Source organism: Armigeres subalbatus, chromosome 2, assembly GCF_024139115.2.
Source record: "Armigeres subalbatus isolate Guangzhou_Male chromosome 2, GZ_Asu_2, whole genome shotgun sequence".
Taxonomy (NCBI): domain Eukaryota; kingdom Metazoa; phylum Arthropoda; class Insecta; order Diptera; family Culicidae; genus Armigeres; species Armigeres subalbatus.
This window is the reverse complement of record NC_085140.1, coordinates 192,778,985-192,805,708: the sequence shown is the minus strand read 5'-3', so window position 1 is coordinate 192,805,708 and position 26,724 is coordinate 192,778,985. Positions and strand designations below refer to the sequence as shown.

At 42.6% G+C, this 26,724-nt stretch overlaps 1 protein-coding gene across 9 annotated transcripts in view; it reads right to left on the bottom strand.

Moving 5' to 3' along the window:
- Nucleotides 1-26,724, bottom strand: part of LOC134211429 (four and a half LIM domains protein 2-like) — a 589,158-nt gene that overhangs the window by 165,305 nt on the left and 397,129 nt on the right. Inside the window, exons 1-2 of one of the 9 annotated variants that reach the window (XM_062688279.1) lie at nucleotides 3,814-5,616; nucleotides 3,658-3,732 (exon numbers count right to left, since the gene is read on the bottom strand). The exons of 6 other annotated variants lie outside the window; for them this stretch is intronic. In XM_062688279.1, coding sequence (XP_062544263.1) covers nucleotides 3,658-3,732; nucleotides 3,814-5,283 — 1,545 coding nt within the window. In that variant the 5' untranslated portion in view covers nucleotides 5,284-5,616. Of the gene's footprint in view, nucleotides 1-2,063; nucleotides 3,733-3,813; nucleotides 5,617-26,724 lie in introns of those variants that run through there. 2 more of the 9 variants (XM_062688272.1, XM_062688271.1) reach the window with 2 other exon arrangements.

Here is a 26,724-nt window from a genome sequence, read left to right as displayed (position 1 = left end):
GAGATTAGCAAAGTGAATATCAGCTAGTGTACACAATCTCGCTGTAGACGGGATATGGGTAGGAAGCAGGCGCCAAATAGATGTAGCTGATCTTGTAGTATAGATACTTGTCGTTTAATTAATAGAGAGCTGCAGCTGCTGGAAAAAGTATAAGTCAGCAACCCCTTCATTGACTGATATATGGGAACCTAATATTTTTTGTGATGGTGTTCTATTAACTATCTCCGATATTTTCATGTCTGTTCCTCTTTTACTAATTTAATAATAAGATGATATCGATTGTGCATCACAAAGAACCTTGACTCCGTATACCGTAAACGAAATTGAAAAAAAAATCATTTCTAATGGGAGCTATAAAAATATAATATGAGTTTATTACCTAAGTTGGGTTTCGCGTTCAAAACAAATAACTTTTGCAAGAAACAGTATTTTTTGTCCCGGGATTTTCGGGATTTCAAAAATAATATCCCGGGAATCGGGAAATCCCAAATTTTCCTAAATCCCGGGATTTTTTGTCCCGGGATGTCCCGGGATGGAAACTCTATTGGCAAGGCACAAAATAATTTTGCAGCGATATGTCAGAGACACAGAGACACACGTGACGATTGCTGCGATCTCTTTTTCCTGGACTTTTCGGAGACCAGTAGGACAAAATGTTAATTAAATATTTGTAACTGCCTTTTTATGGGAAAAAATATTCATTTTGTGGAAAATTTTGTAATTGTTTATTGCTAATATTGATTTATTTATGGAAGTTTTGAATTTTTTTCGTACAACATTTTGATTTCTTAATGGAACATTCTTCTTTGATAAATGCAATTTTGGTATTGAAAGTGCTAATTTATTTACTTTTGTCGAAAATTCTAAATTGCTTATGGAAATTTTGCATTATTTGTGGAAATTTTATATATATTTATTGCTCATATCCTGATTTCTTTATTAACTATTTCCTAATTTTATATAGAAAATTTCTTATTATTCATGAATACCGTCGTCGGAGGTGACAATGGGTCAAATGGGGGTGAGAATGGATCACTTTTTCAACTACTTAGAGGGCTTGTAGAATGGATTGAATGTGTCTGAGAGCAAGAAGACTAAAATATAAGAGACCTTTTTGAAAGATTTTGCTCTACGACCTCCAGTCTGCCAGTGAGAGCGATGACCCATTGTCACCCCCGATGGCGGTATTTTATTTTGCTGCCGTATGTTTCTTAAGTTTTTGAAGGATCCCGTTGAAGACTATTGTATGCATTTCGCTGAGATTAATTTAGACTTCTAATAATTGATTCGTGCAATCTTGGATGAAATATGTTCAAGATTAAAAAATGGGTCTGTATAAAAATAGTTGTTTGTGCGTTTGGAAGCGGACCTTATTTTTCCATACGTTGGTGTTGGCAAGCATTTTTAGCGACAGCCCAATCGTAACACATTCGAATGCAGAAATTCGTAGAAGAAACTATACAAATACAGATTTTAAAGTGATAAGTGCCGAAAATTTCCAACCCAAAATACCTGTCTTAGACTTTTCATAGACAGTGAATTCAAAATTAAAACATACCTAACTGAAAAAGAATGAAAAGACAGTAACGAATTATCTGATCGAGCGCAACACTCGCACCCATTGCAACTAAGTGGTGCATCCCAAAAATAACCCCTAATAATAATCACATCACTTGAAATGCCCTGCCAGGCTGCATGCCAGGGCTAGAGTGGGTTGAATAAATCAGCGAAAGTGTACTCAAGCGGGGCAGCATGCGAACCCATCAATTTCGTAAATTGGAGCATTCATTTTGGCTTTGAAGACAATGTCGACGTACGGCGCTGGCAATGATCAGCCGGGCCGTCCTGAAAGTTACATGGGCCCGTCGAAAGATCATCGCAACGCGAGCTGGTGATAATTTAGAGCTGTCGCCGTCTGAACTGAGTTCTGTTGCGGACTTGGTAGGAGTAAGCACTGTCATTGTTAGACGAAAAAAAAAGCAAAAAAGATTCGAAAAAGGGATAATGAGGAGGTGAACCACTAACAACTAAACGTAATTATGGGCAAATAAAAGAATCAAGCATTATGACGAATGGTAAGAAAACAATTTTATTAACAAAAACAAATATAAACGGTTTCGAATGAATTTCAAGTTTGACTGGTTTCGTGTATGTAAAAAGCAATAAATTAACAAGTAGAATCTAAAACAGCGTAAACTGTAACTAGGAGTTCTTGTTCGTATCGATGGTTGTCGTTGTTTTTCGTGTGCCGGCATCGGAGGTGCCGATTTCATCGTCAGAGAGTATTGTGGGTGCTTGGAGTGAGGTCCACGCTGACGATAACGACGATTCTGGCGTTGGTGATGGCGACAGAGGAAGAGGCGAAACGGACCGGCTTGGAGGGCCAAGAATCAATCCACCAAGATTGCCGATATCGTAGGCCAGTTCTTCGGGCGACAGAGGCGTTAGTTGGATGGACGGAGTTTGGAGTGAGGGTGTTGGAGATCGGCTTTGGGTCTCGAAGATCAGCCCATCGAGGTGTCCGATTTCGAAGATGGCTTCCTCGGGTGTCATATTCGCAGGAATCGGTGAACGACTTGGGGACCGTGAAGGAATTTGTAGCTTCAGAAAAGGATGTGGTGAAAGTGCACTCGTTTCTGGAGTAGGAGACTTCAAAGAGGACATTGGTGAAGTGATTGGTGTGAAGTGTGCTGTTGGCGATGGTACGGAGTTCAATAATGGCGATCCTAAAGCCATGGAAGATGTGTCCGGTGCAGATTCGTTAGATAGAGAGATATCCGAGATTTCAGACGCTGGTGAAGGCGTGGCATATGCAGGTTTTAGATTCAAGGGGAACTCCTCGCGATCTGGGATAATAATTTCTGTTGAATTTTCTGGACTACTTGGCAAATCTTTCGTTGGTTCCGGTGATTGAGTAAGCGTAGGACTCACATCGGTAGGAAATGTTCTAAGCTCTGTTTGTAGTTCCGGACTAACAGCTTTACTGCGATTTTCACTCTTTGAACCGTTTATGATACTATCGACCTCCTCGTCATCACTGTCGTAGTCCTCTAACTCCAAGTGACTGGTCATGTTTTCTGGAAACTTTTTCAACCATTCCTCGTAGTTGACTCGGTGGTTTAGAATTCGTTCAGGATCCAATCGATTGGTACCGTAGAATGATTTCGATGAAAGCTCGTCATGAAAACGTGCGTCTGCCCCTTTATCATCCGTCACAATTAAACTTGGAACTCCTGAAGTCAACGGAGTAGTCGGAATAAAGTAATTAGGAACTACTGGTTTTGGTGGATCGATTTTGATTTCATCCATACTGTTGATGTAGTCTTCCAATTCCGAAGGGGAAACGCACATTTGTTGTTCGCTGAATTGGTCCATAAATGTTTGGTCGAAATTGATGGGCGTAACGCTGCGTATCACCCGTTTTCGCGAACGGAATCGTCTTGGTGGAGTTTGCTTGTCTTCTGTTGGAGCGGGACTGACTGGGCTCTTCCGGCCGACACCACCAGCATCCACATCTACCGTAACCGAGATCGCGGCCAGCTGCTGTATTGGAGGTGAAGGTGGTGCTACTGATGGTTGTGCTTGGTCAACATGCAAGTCTAGACTAGCGGCAGAGGCATCGGTTGAAGCAAGTGAAACACTACCATCCCTACTTACATTTTTTTCGGATAGGACAGGGGAGGCTCGGTCGTCTCCATCAAAATGGTAAGGGCCGTCCTTAGCCGATTCGTCCTAAAATTCGAGATAAGAGATTTTCAAAGTTATCGTTACGTACGGTTGACTGGGGAGGGAAGCAGGGGATCGAGTACTCACTACGATCGAAGACACGGGAGAGGCGGGTGAACCGGATGAAGCGATTGGTGCCGGAGAAATGGTAGCGTCTCGTGAGTGAACTGATGGTAGAGATGATACGGAAGACTGTTGCTGGTCTGGATCGGGAAGTGTTGGAGACTTGGACGGGTCATGGACCAGAGGTATTAGTTGACCGGTTGATTGTTGCGATTCATTCTCTACGAAAGGTCCCACGTAAGGCGATGGTGATTTAGATTGCATGAACCCGGTTCGGTCTACGCCTTCTGAATCTGATTCTTCGGTTTGTATGATGATTGTGGTGAAAGCTTCGGCCTTACGTTCTTCTTCGAGTAACAATGCAGTCAAATCACTTTTCTTCCTTGTCCTCTTCAGCGGAGGGTGTTCAGGATCAGGACTGTTGGAATGAGAGCTTAGGTTGGAAGGAACAGATTCGCTCGTTGGTAGTAAATTATCCGGCTTCAGCTGGGGTAGCTCCGGAAATGTGTTTCGTGTGCTTTGTAGCCATTGTTGCGTTTCTTCAATATGCTTAGCAACACACTCATCTTCTTCTGGCGCACTGCTTTCGCTATCACGTATTTCCTCTTGTATGCAGAGATCCCTAGCAGGATGGATCAATGTGTTCCCTTTGGTCTCTTCCAGTTTGATGTCACCCCAGGGTTTAGTTATGTTTGCACCGAATGAAGGCTCAGGAGACCGCTCTAGCGTCATATGTCGATGTTCTTCTTCATGCATCTGGCACAGCTCCTGTATAGGACTGATCATGTGCTTCTTCATTTTGGAATCCGGATAATCATCCCTATCATAAACAAGCGGGACATAATCTTCCATTTGATTTGCTTCATCTTCTTCCATCTGTGACAACACCTCGAGCTCATCGGTTCGATCGTCGGATACATTCGATGTCAAGGATCGTTTTTTGATCGTTCGTCTGAACTCATCATCTCGGTGAATTGGACGAAACTTGCTCGAACCTCGTCGGGGCTCGTCATTGTCCAAAATGATTTGTGGAATATTTGGTGAGGAATTGGAATTCCTAGAAGTAGTAGGTTCCGGACTTTCTCTTCTGCTTACCGATCTTGATCGTATCTCCGTTATCACCAAATCTCGTTCTACGGATTTCCGCTCCAGTTCTTGAAGCTTCACATTCAACCGATCAAGTGTCTGATCCTTCTCCTGGCTTTTTCGCTCCAATTCCTTTATCCTCACATTCAATTGATCTAACTTTGCGTCATCGAACTTTTCCACTCTGTAACCATCCTTGTAGATCACTCCATCTTGTGCGTAAGTTAACCCTTCCGTGGGACTCTTTGGCGTTTTATCTATTTGTTCCCTCAATAATTGTCGATACCGTTCAAGATCTTGATCAACCCGAGCCGGTGGTCCTGTTAATTGGTTTGTTAAAAGCGCCAAACAGTTGATCACATCCATGGCGCCTACGCTGGCCACTAGAACCGACAGGAAAATACCCATTTTAACGCCCAACTAGCGGTATCTTTGATTAATTCTTGATTTTTCACGCAATTATATAACTACAAGCGGTTACATAACCACACAAGGCAGATGGTTTCAAACGCCACCCGTCTAACAAAGCAAATCCAGGCAATTCCTTCACGGTCACGATCGCCAAGTGACTCTCAGTCAAATTTCTGTCATTATTCTACGAACTGCTGACTCCAAAACTGCCAGTTTCCGGATTTTTTTTTAAATAAACCAGAAGCCGAAGCTCACAGTAAGGAAATTTGATCGGGTGCTAATTAACCGGGCGGACGACAAAAGTGAACTAATCGGTCCCAATCAATTGAGAAGTGATTAGAGCTAATCGGCAGACAATTCGAGCAGTTCACGATTGGTTTTGGGAAAAAAGGCGAAAGTGCATCGCCATCGTCGTCTTAAAGACACGGAATTCTGTTTAGGGCCGAAGCATGCAAAATAAACAAAACCTCGTCAGCCATGGTCGCGGTCGGTTGTTGTCGCTTTCGACCGGCGGATGAGTCAGCCATTTGGGAGGGGTTTCTTGTTGGTCGGCGGTGGCGTTTGGCGGTGGTATTGATTCAACATTATTTTTACGCTACCAACTAAGTTGATAGTACGCGAAGTGCATCGGATAGAAGCAAACAATCCAAAGCGTAGAATCTAAGGAACGACGTCGTCAGGATGTCGCTATTTACGAGGGTGTCAAGTGCGAGGATAGCCGTGACTAGAAATAGAGACTACAACAATAAAAACAAATTAATACGAGGATAAACTGTTTTACAACAGCTTGTCTTCCGAAATAATAGAGGCACATGGATTAGTTGATTTGTGATATGTAGGGAACGGGATTTTGAAAATAAGTTATGAGGTTATAAAGATTAAATTGCTTTATAAGATTGTTTGACGAGACTTCAGTTAGCCTTTTGGACGAAGAAGATGTATTGATATTCGGACGAGATGGATTCTTAGATTGATCCAAAATCTTCAAAATTTTTGTGAGGATCAAAAAAAATAACACAAGATACACTAAAATGAAGGTGTTGGAATAAGATTGAATATGAGGATGGGAATTAAAGTTAAATATGTGTAAGTTTAAAAATAAGTCGATGTACATTTATATCCTTCAACAAATTCTGAAGAAGACTGTAAAACAACACAAAAGTCGAAAGATCTCAAATATATTTAAATTTCTGAAGAAGGGCCGTTTGGCCGAAGACCACTACGCCGAAAATCATTTGGCTGAATAGGTCATTTGACCGAATAGAACATTTGGCTGAATAGGATATTTGGCCGAATAGGACATTTGGCCGAATAGGACATTTGGCCGAATAGAACATTTGGCCGAATAGGACATTTGGCCGAATATGATATTTGGCCGAATAGAACAATTGGCCGAATAGGACATTTGGCCGAATAGGATATTTGGTAGAACAGGACATTTCGCCGAATAGGTTATTTGGTCGAACAGATCATTTGACCGAACATGTCATTTGGCCGAGCAAGACATTTGGCCGAATAGTTCATTTGTAAAGTGAGAAATGAGGTGTGAAAAGTGAGACGTCGTACTTCTCACTCCTTATTTCTTACTTATCACTGAGAAGAGTGATTAGTGCGAAGGGAGAAGTGAAACGTCTCACTACTCACTTCACACTACTCACTTTTCACACTCACGTCTCACTTCTCACTCCTCATTTCTCACTTCTCACTGTAAAAAGTGTGAAGTGAGAAGTGAATCGTCTCACTACTCGCTTCTCACATCTCACGGTTGAATGTCCTATTTGGCCAAATGACCTTTTCGGACAAATGTCCTATTCGACCAAATTATCTTTTCGGCCAAATGACGCTCGGCCAGATGGGTTTCGGCCTAATGGTTTGTTCGGCCTTGTGGCATTCGGCCAAATGGGTTTCGGTCAAACGACCTTTTCCCCAAATTTGTTCCTAATATTTTTCATAAAACTTATTTTTTATAAATAAATTCAAATAAGCAAACAATAATCGACATATTTCTGATGAAAAAAGGGGTTTTATTCTTACAAATATAATAACTCTCATTAAAATGAGAACAAAATTTCTTTATGATGACTTGAAGCACCTATATTGTACAATTCAAGTTATCTATTGTGTCGCCAGCACTTTTCGCTTTATGACATCGTGACTATCAAAAAAAAATTTCAGTTTGACACCAACCAGAAGAGTATGAATCTGGTCGGAAATGGGTCTTGCTGTCAATTTATCAGCGTCATGCAAACCATGACTAAATGCACAATATCAATAAGTAAAATTGAAAACAAAAATAACAATCCGTTTATTTTAGTACAGGTGATCAAGCAGGACTCCATAGTTCTTAGTCATGCACGCAGTCTTGTTTGTATTGTGTAAAATAAGCGCATTTTTTTGTTAAGTTTCTATACTATACTTTACGCATTGCAGGGGTTATTTTACTCGGATTATTACACCAGTTGACTAACAAATGTAGATGTTCATTGCAGTGATATTTACTATTATGCGGAAATATATATTCATTATGGAGATTTGTTCAAAAATAAAACAATTCAATAATAAAATAAAACAAAACAGCATCACCCACCTTCTCCTTCTTCTTATTGGCATTACATCCCTCACTGGGACATTGCCGCCTCGCAGAGTTAATTCACCACTTCCACAGTTATTAACTGCGAGTTTTCAAAGCCATGTTACCATTTTTGCATTCGTATATAATTTATGCCCATGGAAATCGAGACAATTTCCAATTCGAAAATTGCCTATACCGGGACCGGGAATCGAACCCAACCACCCACATCATGGTCTTGCTTTATAGCCGCGCATCTTATCGCTAGGCCTCCGGTAACGCTCAATATTTGTCGCCTATATCTGAAGGTGTGGGCCCTCCTTAGCCGTGCGGTAAGACGCGCGGCTACAAAGCAAGACCATGCTGAGGGTGGCTGGGTTCGATTCCCGGTGCCAGTCTAGGCAATTTTCGGATTGCAAATTGTCTCGACTTCCCTGGGCATAAAAGTATCATCATGTTAGCCTCATGATATACGAATGCACAAATGGTAACCTGCCTTAGAAACCTCGCAGTTAATATCTGTGTAAGTGCTTAATGAACACTAAGCTGCTAGGCGGCTCTGTCCCAGTGTGGGGATGTAATGCCAATAAGAAGAAGAAGAATATATCTGAAGGTAGTAGGCTCAGATGTACCATTCCTGGTTTACGCCGACCCGGCTTTGAACACGGTGCTATAAGCACCGAAGTGCATGGACCTTACTGTTTACAGAAGCACCCATGGGATCACAAGAGGTGACTATCTACAACACTAGAGCAGGTAGAGATAACCGGAGAGGGACCCTTCAAACATAGAAACCAAAAACAATGAAAGAGCAGGCGAGGTGAATGTTTTCGCAAGAAGTGGGAAGTTGCAAAAATCACCGACGATGTTGCTGGCAGTAGTTGCGAGTACCAGCAGTATGGAGAAGACTTATGTGAGTCAGAAAAGCTATAAGGAGTTAGGATCGGAGAAAAGGATGTCCACACCAAAATCTGTAGTACTACCCAGGATAAGCTAAAGCTTGGGAAGTCTAACCTGATGGAGGTGCGGAAGCGAATCAACGAGCTTTATGACTTCGTAAAGGACAAGCACGAGTATATCGCGCTGAAGAAGAGAGCCAAAGCACCTCGAAGGCGGAGCATACAGCACTTGAGACACAGCAGGCATAACTTACTTATGAATCTTGTACACCTCCGGTGGTGCAAAGGGCCGACTTGAAAGATCTTCATCCTGAGCGTTGCCCAGCTATGGCTTTAACCTGTTGCCAGTTTAGAAGAGTTGTTCGAGCTCAGTGTCTTTTCGTTTGTTTATGATGATCACGAAGCAGAGCTTTCCCGGGGAGCGCGTATTTTGGATACTTGGACTGCATCCGACATCGGAGCTGGTGAGGCACGTTTTAACGGAGGGCCACAAGAGATCTACGATTTATAACAACATGATCCCTCAGTAGTACGCTGAATGACCAACAACAAAAAACCTGGACGATGAAGTGGAATAGGTCAGTTGGCAGCCAGAGCCATTTTATATCTCCCATGCGCTGCTGGTAAAAATGACTTTTCGGAAGAATTCATTGGTTGTATACATTCCGGTGCACATAGATGCGACAACTGTTCGAGTTCCTGATCCATTGCAGTTAGAGGTGCACCGGTCCAGAAATAGTTGGTGGTGGCATTTGTCGTGATTTTGCTCGATAGTGGTGGCGTTTTCGGTGTCAGATTGGGAGGCATTTTTGCCGGCGCCGGTAGTCTAAATCGGCGTGGAGATTTTTTATTGCATTTGATCACAGGAAATTTTTAATTTTTCTTTTCTAGTTGAACTATGTAAAAACATCCCAACTTTTCATATGAAAATTCTTCGAAAATTCAGATTTTTTTGGGAAAATCTTCAAAAGCTCTTTAGGAAAACTTTTGGGATTTCTTTGGAAAATTGTTCCTTTTTTTCCGCAAATGCTCGGAAAATTTTCACGGGAAAATCTTTGGAATATCATCAAAAATTTCATTAAAAGTTTCCTCGGGAAATTCTTTGCAATTCTATAGGGATTTTTTTTTCAGAAGTTCATCGGCAAATCATTAAAAGGTATTTTTGGTCAAATTAATGACAATGCTTACCACAAATTCATTACAATGCAAATCGATACATTTAATAAGGGTCTGGGTCATTTGGCATAAATGCCATTTGGCATAATGGTCATGTTGGCATAACTTTGAACTGCAACAAAAAAGTGGGTCATTTGGCATAATGGACATTTGGCGTGAAGAAGAAAATATATTTTTCTCAAAGATATCGAGAATATGTTCTGATAAAACAAGACTGATGGAAGATATTTTTCGGAAGGATAGACAAACAAACCAGCAGAGCTACTCCCGAGGAAGGGATTACATTCATCATCGACTTATTCCAGGCAAACGGCTACCTCAAAAAAAGGATCTCCATTCACGTTCGTTAATGCCGGACTGCTTTTAAAGAAGACATTATTGTCGTATTCTGGACAAACGCCTACTTTTAAAGAATGAATTATACTGGTAGGCAAAATAAAGTGCCCACTTCATATTTTTTTAAATCTCCCTCCATTATTTGGATCAAATTGAAGTAAACACACTGCGGTCTTTTTTAATATCTTGTTTTGTATATGCTTTTTGAGTTTCATTCACAGAATATTATTAAAAATGAGTTTTTCTAAACAAAAAGCAAATACAATTTGAATTGGTTAAAAAACAGTGACAAAAAAAAGTGCCCACTTCAAAAATCGATATGTTTTCGTTAAGTTTACATCGGAGAACCCCTCGATTGTTTATGGTTTAATATTTTGACATGATTTGAAGCAAAAGGCTTGACTTGGTGCATTTGTTACCGTGATCGATTGTGATTAAGTTGAAAAAATGGAGAACAGAGTGTTTTCGAAAGCAATTCCATTGTACATCCGAAAATTGGTGGTTTGTGATGTGCAAAATGGTCATTCTCACCGTTTTGTCGCTAAGAAGCACAATATAAGCAAAGCAGCGGTTGGAAAAATTCTAGAGAAGCAAAAAACTTTCGGATCAGTGGTGGATCGTCCTGGTAGAGGCAGAAAGCGCAAAACGGATGCAAGAACGGACGCCAAAATCATGCGTGAAGTAAAGAAGAACCCGAAGATAACTGTCCGCGAGATCCAGGAATCCCTTCAACTACCAGTTTCAAGTCGAACTGTTCGTCGCCGTCTCGTGGCACAGGGGTTGAAAAACAAAATTGCCCGGAAGCGCCCATTTATCAGCAAGGCAAACAAAGCTAAGCGGCTTAAATTTGCTAAGGAGCATGCTGATAAGCCACTAGAGTTCTGGGAAACGATTCTATGGACAGACGAATTAAAATTCGAGCTGCTTAACCGAAAGCGGCGAGTTCGTGTATGGTGCAGGTCGGGAAAGGAGCTTCAGGAGCGCCACATCAAAGGAACGGTGAAGCATGGATGACGAAATGTTATGGCTTGGGGGTGTTTTTCGGCATTATGACAGCTGATTCCTACATCAACATCCTGCGGGAAAATTTAAAGGTTTCCCTGATTCAAATGGGCATTGAAAGAAAATTTACATTTCAACAGGACAATGACCCGAAGCATACTGCTAAGAAGACCAAGTCTTACTTCCGGTCTTGTAGGATCAATCCATTGGAATGGCCACCACAAAGCCCGGACCTTAACCCTATCGAGAATTTGTGGGCGATTCTCGATAGTAAGGTTGACAAAACTGGTGTTACCAATAAAGATAATTATTTTCAAGCCCTGGAGGGTTCCTAGAAGGAGCTGAGTCCACAGCACCTAAAAAAATGGTGGAGAGCATGCCGAAGCGCCTGCAGTAGGTCCTGAATGCCAAAAGAGGACACATTTATTGCAGTGCATTTGTTTTACTATAACCTTTTTTTCTGGGGCCAATATGAAGTGGGCATTTTTTTTGTCACTGTTTTTTCTAATCAATTTGCATTGTTTTCCTTTTTTGTTTAGAAAAACTCGTTTTTACCAGAATTCTGTAAAGTGAAACTTAAGAAGAATATAAAAATAAGATATTAGAAAAGAAATTAGTGTGTTTATATTAATTTGAACCGAATAAATATGAAAAATCCATAAAATGAGCAAGTGGGCACTTTATTTTGCCAACCAGTGTACATCCACCATTGCATTTATCCAGGTAAGCGCCTACTGATAAAGAAGGGATCATATTCACCATTGCTACAATCCGGGCAGCGCCTTCTTTTTAAGAAGAAATCATATCCGGCATTGCCTTAATCCGGACAAAAGCTTACTTTTTGAGAAGGGATCACATCCACCATTGCATTCATCTGGGCAAGCGACTACTTATAGAGAAGGGATCATATCTACCATTGCCTAGATCCTTGCAAGTACTTTTGAAGATAGGATCACATCCACCATTGGCGTTATTCGAGAAAGTGTCTACTTTTAAGGAAGGGATCACATTCGCTATTGCCTTATTTTGGGCATTGCCTTAATCTCGACAAGCGCCTTCTTTGAAAGAAGGGATCAAACCCACCAATTGCTTTATGCCAAAAAATTGCCTTTATGATACCTCCATAATGCAGGTAGCAGCAGGGGGCAGCAGGGACTATGTCCAAGGGCATGACGATCCCTCCCCAGGCCATCTGCGAGTTGTGGGGCTTGCCTAGGATGTGGTGGGGTTTGACAGTGGGCCCTGTTATACCTCTATAAAATGCTGCATGAATCCGCAAGTCGGCTCCGCCAAAGCGACCGTGTGCCGCTCAAAGCGCACAAGCCCAAGTCCTGGTGTTAGGTGGGACGGTAAACAGCCCTGACACGACGGCCCTCCGACGAAACAGGAGGTTTGCGCAGGCCCAATAAGCCGCCTTTAAAAACAACTATTACGAACGACATAGAAGATAACACGACTCGATACAATCGGCAATGACCTAGGCGACGAATAAAGGATCACGATTGGAAGCTTGGAACATGGAACTGCAAGTCGCTAGGCTTCGCAGGTTGCGACAGGATAATCTACGATGAATTACATCCCCGCAACTTCGATGTCGTAGCGCTGCAGGAAATCTGCTGGGCAGGACAGAAAGTGTGGAAAAGCGGGCATCGAGCGGCTACCTTCTACCAAAGCTGTGGCACCACCAACGAGCTGGGAACCGACTTCATAGTGCTGGGTAAGATGCGCCAACGCGTGATTGGGTAGCAGCCAATCAACGCAAGGATGTGCAAGCTGAGGATAAAAGGCCGATTCTTCAACTATAGCATCATCAACGTGCACTGCCCACACGAAGGGAGATCCGACGACGAGAAAGAAGCGTTCTATGCGCAGCTGGAGCAGACATACGATGGATGCCCACGGCGGGACGTCAAAATCGTCATCGGTGACATGAACGCCCAGGTAGGAAGGGAGGAAATGTATAGACCGGTCATCGGACCGGATAGTCTGCATACCGTATCGAACGACAACGGCCAACGATGCATAAACTTTGCAGCCTCCCGCGGAATGGTAGTCCGAAGCACTTTCTTCCCCCGCAAGAATATCCACAAGGCCACATGAAAATCACCTAATCAAGTAACGGAAAACCAAATCGACCACGTTCTAATCGACGGTAAATTCTTCTCCGACATCACGAACGTACGTACATACCGCAGTGCGAATATTGAATCCGACCACCACCACCACGACTACATCGTTGCAGTATGTCTGCGCTCAAAACTGTCGACGGTGATCAACACGCGTCGGAGTCGTCCGCCGCGGCTAAACATTGGGCGGCTACAAGACGGTAGACTAGCCCAAGACTACGCGCAGCAGCTGGAAGTGGCACTCCCAACGGAAGAGTAGTTAGGCGCAGCATCTCTTGAAGATGGCTGGAGAGATATTCGATCCACCATTGAAAGCACCGCAACAGCTGCACTAGGCACGGTGGCACCGGATCAGAGGAACGACTGGTATGACGGCGAATGTGAGCAGTTAGTTGAGGAGAAGAAAGCAGCATGGGCGAGATTGCTGCAACACCACACGAAGGCGAACGAGGCACGATACAAACGGGCGCGGAACAGACAAAACTCGATTTTCCGGAGGCAAAAGCGCCAGCAGGAAGATCGAGACCGTGAAGAGACGGAGGAACTGTACCGCGCTAATAACGCACGAAAGTTCTATGAGAAGTTGAACCGTTCACGTAAGGGCCACGTGCCACAGCCCGATATGTGTAAGGACATAAACGGGAACCTTCTTACGAACGAGTGTGAGGTGATCCAAAGGTGGCGGCAGCACTACGAAGAGCACCTGAATGGCGATATGGCAGACAACGGTGGCGGTATGGTAATGAACCTAGGAGCACGCGCGCAGGACATGCGACTTCCGGCTCCGAATCTCCAGGAAATCCAGGAGGAGATCGGCCGGCTGAAAAACAACAAAGCCCCTGGAGTTGACCAACTACCAGGAGAGCTGTTTAAACACCGTGGTGAGGCACTGGCTAGAGCGCTGCACTGGGTGATTACCAAGGTTTGGGAGGATGAGGTTCTGCCGCAGGAATGGATGGAAGGCGTCGTGTGTCCCATCTACAAAAAGGGCGATATGCTGGATTGTAGCAACTACCGCGCAATCACATTGCTGAACGCCGCCTACAAGGTACTCTCCCAAATTTTATGCCGCCGACTAACACCAATTGCAAGAGAGTTCGTGGGGCAGTACCAGGCGGGATTTATGGGTGAACGCTCTACCACAGACCAGGTGTTCGCCATGCGTCAGGTATTGCAGAAATGCCGCGAATACAACGTGCCCACATATCATCTATTTATCGACTTCAAAGCCGCATATGATAAAATCGATCGGGACCAGCTATGGCAGCTAATGCACGAAAACGGATTTCCAGATAAACTGATACGGTTGATCAAGGCGACCATGGATCGGGTGATGTGCGCAGTTCGAGTTTCAGGGGCATTCTCGAGTCCCTTCGAAACGCGTAGAGGGTTACGGCAAGGTGATGGTCTTTTGTGTCTGCTATTCAACATCGCTTTGGAGAGAGTAATACGAAGGGCAGGGATTGACACGAGTGGTGCGATTTTCACGAAGTCCGTCCAGTTATTTGGTTTCGCCGACGACATTGATATCATGGCACGTAACTTTGAGAGGATGGAGGAAGCCTACATCAGACTGAAAAGCGAAGCTAAACGGATTGGACTAGTCATCAACACGTCGAAGACGAAGTACATGATAGGAAGAGGCTCAAGAGAGGTCAATGTAAGCCACCCACCACGAGTTTCTATCGGTGGTTACGAAATCGAGGTGGTTGAAGAATTCGTGTACCTGGGCTCACTGGTGACCGCCGATAACGGTACCAGCAGAGAAATTCGGAGGCGCATAGTGGCTGGAAATCGTACGTACTTTGGACTCCGTAAGACGCTCCGATCGAATAGAGTTCGCCGCCGTACCAAACTGACAATCTACAAAACGCTCATTAGACCGGTAGTCCTCTACGGACACGAGACCTGGACGATGCTCGTGGAGGACCAACGCGCACTCGGAGTTTTCGAAAGGAAAGTGCTGCGTACCATCTATGGTGGGGTGCAGATGGAGGACGGTACGTGGAGGAGGCGAATGAACCACGAGTTGCACCAGCTGTTGGGAGAACCATCCATCGTTCACACCGCGAAAATCGGATGACTGCGGTGGGCCGGGCACGTAGCCAGAATATCGGACAATAACCCGGTGAAAATGGTTCTCGACAACGATCCGACGGGCACAAGAAGGCGAGGTGCGCAGCGGGCAAGGTGGATCGATCAGGTGGAGGACGATTTGCGGACCCTCCGCAAACTGCGTGGTTGGCGAAGTGCAGCCATGGACCGAGGTGAATGGAGAAGACTTTTATGTGCAGCACAGGCCACTCCGGCCTTAGTCTGATAATAAAATAAAAACAATGCAGGTAACGGACCAACATGGACTTAAAATCTTTGAAATGAAAGGGCATTGAACTATTTGTTGTGGTGTGCAGATGGTACAGTAAGGAGGCAAATGAACCATAATTTGCAACAGCAGTTGCGGGAATCCTCCATCGTTCATCTTTCTTCATTCTTCTTCTTCTTATTGGCATTACATCCCAACACTGGGACAGAGCCGCCTCGCAGCTTAGTGTTCATTAAGCACTTCTACAGTTATTACCTGCGAGGTTTCTAAGCCAGGTTACCATTTTTGCATTCGTATATCATGAGGCTAGCACGATGATACTTTTATGCCCAGGGAAGTCTAGACAGTTTCCAATCCGAAAATTGTCTAGACCGGCACCGGGAATCGAACCCAGCCACCCTCAGCATGGTCTTGCTTTGTAGCCGCGCGTCTTACCGCACGGCTAAGGAGGGCCCACCTCCATCGTTCATACCACCGCGAAAATCGAATGTTGGGAACGTAAGCCGACTGTTGAACAATAAAGTTAGTTCTCGATAGTAATTTACCAGGTATCGGAAACGCTTTCTGCGTTGTTGACAACGTATAGGTAACATGAAATGAATTTGATTTTTTTATTAAAAGAAGAAGAATCTCTCATATCACATCTTCGTATAGATTGCGAACCGTTTATTATGCCAAATTGTTAAAATCAAATCACTGGCAGGGTGCATGAGGTTCAGCAAATGAAAATGAAAATAAAGCAAGTTAGCTTTGTAATGGGCTCGTGTATCCCAGCTGCTCTATTCTTGTATCGATTTTGAAAAGAACTGTCAACACCTCAATCACAGACGTGCTTAGATAGTCGCGACTAATTTTAAGAAATTGATTCGGTATCTAATAAAAACTATCAACATCAGTGCCGGTAGTACTGCGTTCCACCCAAAACAATTCTCGGCGTTTGGCAATGTGCCAAAAAGTAAAGCCAACATGCTGTGATGTTGTGAACCATCGGCTCTGCAACCCAGTTCACTCAGCAAATGCACTATTCAAACGAAACCAGTAGTAAATGAAGTTTGTGAATCCGGCGTGACTGCTCGATCAAAGTGGCAATATCGAGCGGTATTTAAAATCTCTTTCACGCTTTCAATTAGAACAAATCAAGCCGCGATGGACTTTTACTTTCATTTTTTGATCGCTGCGAAACAAGCACCTCACGATTTGACCGAGTACTGACATTTCAGGTCAGCCCTGCCAGACGATATATAAGAGTAGAATGGACCAAAATGCACTTTGTAGTGGGCGGTAAGATGATTATTTTCGGCGTTGAAGTTGTTTATGACGTGTTTTTTTACACGCGTGCGAATATCCATTCACATCTTCGCGTTTAAAGTGGTTATATAGTCCGTATATTTAAGTTAACTTTACATAAGTCTCAATCCATCCACCCGATCGATCCATCATTACCGGAATGTTGTTCAACATGCCGACTAAATTCTTAGCTCAAAACATTTGTCTGTCGCAGTATATAAACTTCAGGAACAACTAATGCAGTTCTAAATTCGCTCACTTTTTCCACAAGTCGTCTTTGCACTCGAGTATGGATGACACCAGTGCGGCAGATTGAATTTGGACTATTAAAGACCATATCGAGTAATAAACATTTTGTATTCCGCAGGAAACATCGGCCACATAAATCTAAATCACAAGTTAAAATCATTTTACCTCTCGAGTGAATTTTGAACCATTCTCCTCTGCATTTACCATTTGCCATCACCGCTAGACATTTAGAGAAAGACGCGTCAAAGCGAGCCACACGCGCTTGCTATCAACCGCCCTACCGCCACGTACCAAATCGTCTACCGGTGTTTGACCTGAAGACGGTCGCTGCAATGCGCTCGCCGACAAATAAATTCTATTGGATTCATTTCACATGCTTTCTCGAGACTTAAAGAAATGGGTATTTAGAAGCAACCTGCGCAAATCGTGTGCAAATGAAGAAAAGTGATATCTTTGGCTGTCGCACAGGTGTGGTGTGACGTCCTTCCCGAAAAGGATTCACACTGTCATTTTGAGCGCCATTCGACATTTAACGTATTCAAATCAACGGTAGGGTACGTGTGGAATTAGCAGCGTTTCAATTGTATGGTGGGAATAAGTTATATTTTTATTTAACTACACATTTTCTTTCAAATCATTGGTCTAAAAACTGTGAAACTACTTGAAGAATACAAAAAAACAACAATTCGTTCATCTACCCTGCATAATTTTCATTGTATTTCTTGTCAACGTTAATTAAAAGCCAAGAATAATTTGTCAACCATTTCCTAAAATACAAAATGACATCATGGGTATCGCACGATTTTTGCATTCGGCACTTACCACACTATAAACGATAGACTTGTTACTTGTTGTTATGGATTGTCGCATCAATGGTGATGCTGCCCCACCTCGTTGACAGTACGGTGGGTAGCCGAAAGAGGGGTATTTATTTATCTCGTTAGAATTATTTTACCAACATCGAATTAAATTGCTTGCTTGAGTTTATCAACAACCAATTATTTTCTTTTGAGAGTACTTTTCTCTGGATATTTTTAACTCGTATTATTGCGGTTGATGCAGTCATTTAGTGCTGTTGTTTTGTTTTGCATCGTGTTTTTTAAATAAATTGTTCATTTCATTTGTATATTTTTTTTATGAGATTTCATACCTATTTTTACAAATTTTCAGAGAGAATATTTTTTCAGTTTCGAACTTATATGTCAACATGTGCTTTCAAAATAGAATTAATAAATTATCATCACTGAAGAAACATGATAGGCTGGAAACTAAATGTCCGAATAAATTTCCGTTGGAAATTCGAATGAAGTTTCGTTGGCAATTCGAATGAATTCCTGTTGAAACTTTGAATGAATTACCGTTTTAAATTCGGATGCTTCACTTCGATTTACTCAACGTTGGGAATTCGTATAAACTTTCGTAGGAAATTTGAATTGAGTGGAAATGAGGAAAATTTAATAAATTTTCGTTGAAAATTCAAGTAAAGAAGATTAAGTTGAACGATAATTTATGATGTCCATTCTTAATATTAGTTGTTAGATTAGATTTACTTGTTTAGAAAACTCGTTTCTGCATCGACTCGCATTGCATTCTGGTACTGGCTTTTTGTACGAAATTCTATTCCAACATCCGTTTACTAATAGCAACCCAATCGCAAATATTTCCACTCACCACTCAAAAACTTTTATTCCTCTCAGCTTTTACCTGAATTGACGAATAAGCTTTCGCTCAAACAGGCACATCGGAAAAACTCACCACACGGTGCGGCTACGTTGGTGAAAATGTGTTTTCCCGCTTTCGCCACTCTAGAAAAAATCAGCCAAGCATGGCTAACAAAGCGAAACAAAATTTTAATGAAGAAGACGATTGTATGGTGAAAAACGAGTGAAATATTTCATCGCATGAAAGTTTGGGCACTTGTCTGCAGGAAAATTTATCGTTGGTCGGATGGCCGCTCCATAAATCCGTGAAAAATTGCGACTAGGTACCACTGCTAGTCGGAAAAGCGAAACGACAGTCAGTGCACCGCACGGTCACGGTAAGGAAAATCGGGTTAAATAGCACAGCTAATGGGCCACTTGGTACTTGTAACATGAGCAGCGGATATTGGAAGTGACCCTGTTTGGCTTCCCGACATTAAAAGTTGATTATACGCGAACGTGGTTGCCCCTCGCCAAACATATATGTCTTCTTCAGCTCTACAAGGTTGATGTCTGACAGTGTAAAAAACGATTATTATCGAAGTCAGTAGATTCCATTTCATTATACTGAACAATGCAACCCTCCCGCATGAGAACCGGAAAATTGGTTAAAAATAGATTTAGTTATCCTTTCAACTGGTAGTAGATTCATTTGGATTTTGTAATCTGTTGATTAGAAAAAGTAGGTTTCTAAGAAAGAGCAAAAGGTTTTAAGTTAGCTCAACTCAAACGGATTTTCCCTACTTCAAGAATAAACGAAAATAAACTGCAGATGCGCTGCCACATGTGCTGGATTCAATTTAAAAATCAATAGGAGTGAATGGTTTAAATTTAATCTTAGATTCGGAGACGAGCCAGCCTCGGGCTGAAAGTCTCCCTAATAAAGACACAAAACAAAAATCATCTTAGATTTTTTTCGCACCTGAAATCATTTAAAGAATCGAATGAAACACAAACAGGACAAATACTATTTTCTGGAAAGCAATGCAGTGTTAAAATGAGGTAATAAAAAGCAAATACAAAGTTGCTAGGCAATTAAAAATTCCGTTAAAGCCTGTCCACGTTAAATTTCGGACACCCATCGTCCAACGCGATTTTTAAACATTTTTATCAACCACTGAGACGATCTATTTACATTACAGCTCAATCTCTTCGCTTTACTGCTGCTTTCGGCCTGTCTTAGCTATCGTCCAAATTGATGAAATGGGGACAAATCAATTGTACATTATCTTTCTGTCCGAAACTTATCGTGGACAGGCTTTATATTGAAGGATATCACAATTGGATTTAGAAATTGGATCCGTTTTTGGAACACTTATACATCTATGCGATTTTTATTTATATAAACTAGCTTTATGTACCCGGCTTTGCTCGGTACGGTAATCGGTGTGTACTCTGTGATTGGTTTCTCAATAGAGAGAATGTACTGGTTTGTTTTTGTGTCCTACTTGTTGTTAGGCTACTTGACCGTATACCGTTTGGCCTAATATTACAAAAGGCTGAAAATTGCAACTCTTGCGCTGAATATTACACAGGCTCCTTCTTCATCCCACTTTCCTCCCTTCTTTATTGCTTCGTTATTATTCTTCGATTTTTCCTTCTTTCTCTCTCTTATTTTTTGTTTTTTTTTCCACTTTTTTTTCTTCTATCTTTCCCCTCTTCCTTATTTTTTCCGTTTTTCTTCTTTCTTTTTTTTTCCTTTTTTCATCTTTTCGATATACTTTCTTCATTTTTTCTTCCTTCACTTTTCCTTCTTTCTAACTCTTCCTTCTTCTATCTCCCTTATTTATTCTCCATTATTTCTTCTTCCGTTGTTTTCTATTCAACTTTTTTCTTTTTCTACTTCCATCTTTCTTCTGTCTTTAGTCAAAATTTGGTCGAATTCGGTCCAGGGTTTAAGAAGCTACACAGATTTTTTTTTCATTTTCTAAAAAATACATTTTTCTACACTCCACTTTATCACCCAATTGGTCCTCACATATAATCGTATCCTCATAGAGAAGATGTGTTCCAAATTTGGTTGAAATCGGTCCAGAGATCCAGTAGTTACACTGAATTGTCCGTTTTCTGAACAATATCCCTCCCTCCAAACCCACACCCTTTCTCCAATTACACTCCAATATAATCGTCCCGTCATAGTGGATATGTGTACAAAATTTGAATGAAATCGGTCCTGGGGATTGAAAGTTATACTTAATTGTTCATTTTCTAAACAAAACCTCTCCGCTTTTCATAATGTCCCTCCCACCCCCTTGGTTATCTTCCTCTGAGGATAGATAATGTGTGTGATTTTCAAGTTCTATGCTACGTTACATCAATTAGTGTTCAAACTACAGAGTACTTTTGGAGCAATTGACTTTACGAGCAAATAAAACATTGTAGATTGGTGAATTCTTTAGCTATTTTAGACATGAACCCAAGTTGATGATAAACTATGGAAATAATGGACGAATAATGAAATATGATTGAACGCGGAGCTTTGGATCAAACACAGTACCAAGATCTTCGACCAACTGGAGTATTAGAACTTAAGTTAAGGATATGCCGCACAGAAATTTCAATATCCCTGATCATCTTCCGCCATTCATCGATGATAGTAAATGAGTTTGTGCATGGGCGTAGCCAGGATTTCGAGAAGGGGGGGGCCAACTTTTTTCTAAATCGTAGTTTTTTTAAAACACATGAATATTAACACATGAAACCAAATCCAAACCAAATCGAAACAATAATGATTAAATCAATAAAGGATTTAAAAATGCGTGATTTATTGCTCATCAGATATTTTTAAATAAAGTGAGAAAAATATTAACGAACTTAGTATTCAGAAAGAATATAAAATCGGCTATAACAATTAGTATAAAAATCCTACATTCTTCCATAAGTCTTGTCTTATGCATTCTTCCATAAGTTTAAGAAAACTAGAACCTTACATCTGAATTTCTGAACAAATCTTCTCTGAAATAATATTTATTATAAAATAGGCGGGAATTTCGGCAGAATTTCAATTTATTTAGGCTTCTTCAGGAATTTATATAGATTTTCCACCAGAAGCTCCTCTGAGAATTTCTCTGCGAGCTCCTCAGGGAATTCTCCGGGAGGTCCTCTGATGATAATGATGGTCCAGCTACAAACCCCAACAAAGGTTTCAGCTAGACGAGATTTGTCTATAAGATGAATTCTCTTGTTTCCGAGAATGCTTCTGGTAGTTTCCCCGGGGTTCCTTTGAAAATTCTCCCGGGAGTTTCTTCAGAAATTCTTCCAGAAAATTCCTTCGAGAGTTCCTCCGGGAATTCCACCAGCAATTCATCCGGGAGTTTCTCCGGAAATTCCTCCGGGAGTTCCACCAGAAGCTATTCCAGGAAATCATTTGGGCTTTCTTCAGAAATTAAACTGGAAATTCCTCCAGAAGTTTCTCTGGGAGCTCATCCGGGAGGTCCTCCAGGAATTCTTCTAGGAGTTCCTCCTGAAATTCCTCCGGTAGTTCTTACGGGAGCTCCTCCGGCAGTTCCTTCGGGAATTCCTCCGGGAGATCCACCAGCAGTTTCTACGAGAATCCCTCCGGGAGTTTCACCAGTAGTTTCTCTGGGTGTTTCTCTGGAAAGGAACTTCGTAGGAACTCCCAGAGTAATTTCCGGAGGAACTCCCGGGGGATTTTCTATAGGAATTTCCGGAGAAATTATCAGCGGAATTCTCGGAGGAACTGCCGGTGGAACTTCTGGAGGAATTTATTGAAGAACTACAGGAAGAATTTCCGGAGGAAATCCTGGAGGAACTCTCGTAAGAATTCTAGGATGAACTCCCAAAGGAACTTCCGTAAGAATTCCAGGAAGAACCTCCCGGAGGAATTCCCGTAAGAACTCCCAGAGAAATTCTCCGAGGAACTTCTGGAGGAATTTGTAGATAAATGCCTAAAGAAATGCTAAATGAATTCCTGGAAGAAAGCCTGATTGAATTCCCGAAGGAACTATTGGTGGAACTTCAGAGGAATATCCGGTGGAATACCCTAGAGGAAGAGAAAAAATATTTCTGAAGGAACTTCCGAAATCCCATTTCCCGTGAAATTCCTGCCAAATATCGTCCAGGAATTCCCTGTAAAGTTCCTGGAGGTATTACCGGAGAATTTCTTGGAAAAACTCCTGGAAGAACTCCCGGAGGAACTCCCACAAGCACTTCCGGATTAATTCCCACATGGAAGTCCTGAAATAATTCTTAGAGAAGTTCCTAAAGGAATTTCCGAAAAAATATCTGAAGGAATTCCCAGAAAAATACCAGGAGGAATTAATGCAGAAATTCCCAGATGAAATCCTGAAAGTATTCCCAGATGAATTGCTGAAGAAAATCCCTGCGGATTGTTCCGAAGAAATTTCTGGAAGAACTCTTAGCAGATATCCGAGTAAATTCCGAGTGAAGTCAGGAAGGAATTCTAGTACACTTCCGCGGAAAATCTCCCGAGAAAATTCCTGAAGGAATTCCTGGAGAAGTACCTGAAGAAACTCCCGAAAAAATATCTGTAAGAATTTCTGGGGAAATACTTGGACGAATTCCAGGAGAAATTCATGAAGGATTTCATGAAGGATATTCTGAAGTAATTGCGAAAAGAATTCCAGATTGGACTGCTAGATGATTTCGCTATTGAATGTTTGGAGGTATTCCCGGAAAATTTCCTGGAAGTAATCCCGGAGGAATTAAAGGAAGAGTTCCGAGAGGAATGCCCGGAGAAGTTCCTAGAAGAATTTCCGTATGCTCTAGAAGGAATTTCTGATAGATTTACAAGTGAAATTATGGAGCTAAATCGGAGGATTTCCGTCATAAATTTTTGAAGAAACTTCTAGTAGAATTTTGGGAAGAAATTCCGTATGTATTCTTGACGGAACTCTCGAACGCATGCCTGAAGGAAATGCCAGATTTTTCCTGAAGAGAGAATAACCGAAGAAATATCTAGAAGTAAATCTTGGAGGGAAGAAAAGAAATCTTCAAGGAATTTCCTCGTGAATTTCCTAAAAAAATAGTGGGTGGTTTCTAGATAAGGAGGAATTACTAATTACATGAGAAGGATTTTCGAACGATTTTCAAAGGAATTTGTGGATAACTTTCCGGAGGAATTCAGAAGTTCCCAGGGGAGCTTCTAGAATGATTTCAAGGAGAATATTTGAGTCCGAAATGTTTCGAGTTGTTTTGAACTTTCATATATTATGGATCCTGGATGCCCTAATAAGTTTTGGGAATCTTTTGAATTTCAATCACCTATTTCTGTATATGATTGGATCGTGAAGTGCACATGTTTAAGGGAATTCATTTCAGTACCCGTGCAATCTTTCCACAATTTAGGGGGGGGGGGGCGACGGCCCCCTGGCCCCCCCTTGGCTACGCCCATGAGTTCGTGAGAAGTAATCAATCCAGCTTTGTTGATGGCCGCTCGACAAAGGACCAGATCTTTATTGTGCGGCATATCCTTCAAAAATGCCGTGGTCCCAACCCACCATCTATTCATAGATTTTAAGGTGACACGCGGTAGTATAGAACCGCATATACCTATGTATGAATAATCATGGACGAGAGCTGCTTGCCCGGGAAGCTTTTACGACATTGATAGAAAAAAACAACGATGGATGGGGTGCAAAATTGTTCCCAGATATCCGGCGAATACTCCAGTTCGTTCGAATCCCGCCAAAGACTCTCGTGCTTGTTGATCAATATTGCGCTATAAGATGTCGTGCGGAGAGCTAAGTGGGGGCAGCAGGGACTGTCCAAGGGCTTTACGACCCCTCCTCACAGCTTCTGCGAGTTAGGAGACCGCCTGGGACGTAGTGGCGCTTGGCAGTGGGCTCTGTTAAACCTTTACTAAAAGCTACATGTGTCCGCAAGCAGGCCCTATCAAAGCGACCAAACCTATGTCTGCTCCTTCCTTGGAGGAGCGACCATGGCCCAGGAGGCAATTTTTTCGCCCTGACGGCCAATGAATAAAAGATCGCGCCTAACCCGAAACGGCTCAGGCAGCAATCCAGCGAAGGCGCTCAGATCAAATCAAAACGACGTGCGATCATAAATTAGCGATCAATATTAACAATATAGTCCACTTCGTTAATCTCCATACATTAGGCAACGGACAGCACAATCACAAAATCTTGCGTCACAAAAAGGAACTAACACCTGAAAACGATAGCCTGGTGCGATGGTTGCAAAAATTACACTAATTTAACATTTTTTTTAACTATTTGAATTACATTTTTCGAAAATTTATTTTTGAATTCAGAAATCGAAATGGGGCTATAGGATGATTTCTAGCATATTATTTTATTATTATTTTTTTATATTGCATCACACGTTTAAACACCCCTCGGAATGTCCCTTCACTACATTACTTACCGTTTGCGACACCGTAGTGCTACTGTGTTGTCTTTCGAAATCAACCAGAGTGGACCATATTGGTAATATAGTATATTTGATAAAGATCAAACGTCGTCTGGGCGGAACAGATCAGGGTGCAAAGAAGCCCGAAGGACGTCGACCCGAGAAGGTGAATTCTCTGCCCAAAAAGGCGAAAGGCACCAACCAGGCGCGAGTCGTCGGGACGCAAGAGGATACCAGACGGCCTGTGCCATCGGCACAAGGAACCGAAAATCCCTGACAGCTGGTCAGTAGGGCAAAGCGGAAGTAGAACGCATCTCGACCCGCGAAGAAAGCTAAGGACAGAGGCGAGGCCTTGTTGGTGAAAACTGATAATGAAATGTACGCTGAAGTCCTATAATCGATGCGGGCGGCCAAAACGCGGAGCGCAGGCTAGTGGGACTGACAACAGGAAGCTGACCCAAGAGGTCTTGGGTGACGGCTCCAATGTGAGGTTGTTGTGGACGGAAGTGACCCTCCAGTGCAAACAACTCGACGAGGTCACGAATGCGGACGACGTCGTCTCTGCCAGTGCGGTACAGAGGTCGAGAAGATCTCTGTACGCCTAAGAGGCGGTCCTTTTGGCACGCAGGTAGCCTACCTTAGGTTACCAGTTGCGGAATCAAAAAGGTATTGGAGCGAGGGAAGGTGAAGATCGGCTGGTCAGTATACCCAATGAGCAATCTCCAGCCGCCTAGGTGCTATCGGTGCTCAGAGTAGGGGCAGAAGTCCTACAACTGTAAGGGCCCAGACCGTAGCAAACTGTGTCGTCGTTGTGGTGAGGAAGGGCACAAGGCGCAGGAATTCCTCATCTGCGCCAGCAAAAAGCAAGCCTGTAACCACGTTATGGGTGGATCTTCGTGTCCCATCGAAGAGACAAACAAGAAGAAGCCGTGCAAGTAACACAGCTGAATCTTAACCACTGTGCAGCTGCCCAGCAGCTGCTGTGGCAGTCGGTCTCGGAGTCGAGAACCGATGTCGCCACTTCTGTCCGACATGTACAACGTCTCGGTCGATAACGCCAATTGGGTGGTGGACAGGTCTAGGATGGCGTGTCGCGATAGCCAATTGTGTGTTCTATTGTAACTGCTATGCCCCACCAAGATAGCCATTAGAACAGTTCAACCAGGTTATCACTAGATTATCGTCTGACCTAGTAGGTCATAAGCCGGTCGTCATAGCAGGAGATTTTAACCCTTGGGCAGTGGAGTGGAGCAGCCGCTGCACCAATCGAAGGGGTCAAGCGTTACTAGAGGCGCTAGCAAAGCTCGATGCAGTGCTAGTCAATGATGGTTCCGCTAGCACGTTCAGAAGGAACGGGGTCGAGTCATGGATTGACGTAACGTTTGTCAGTCCTGGTCTGGCATCAGATTGTGCCGAGGTT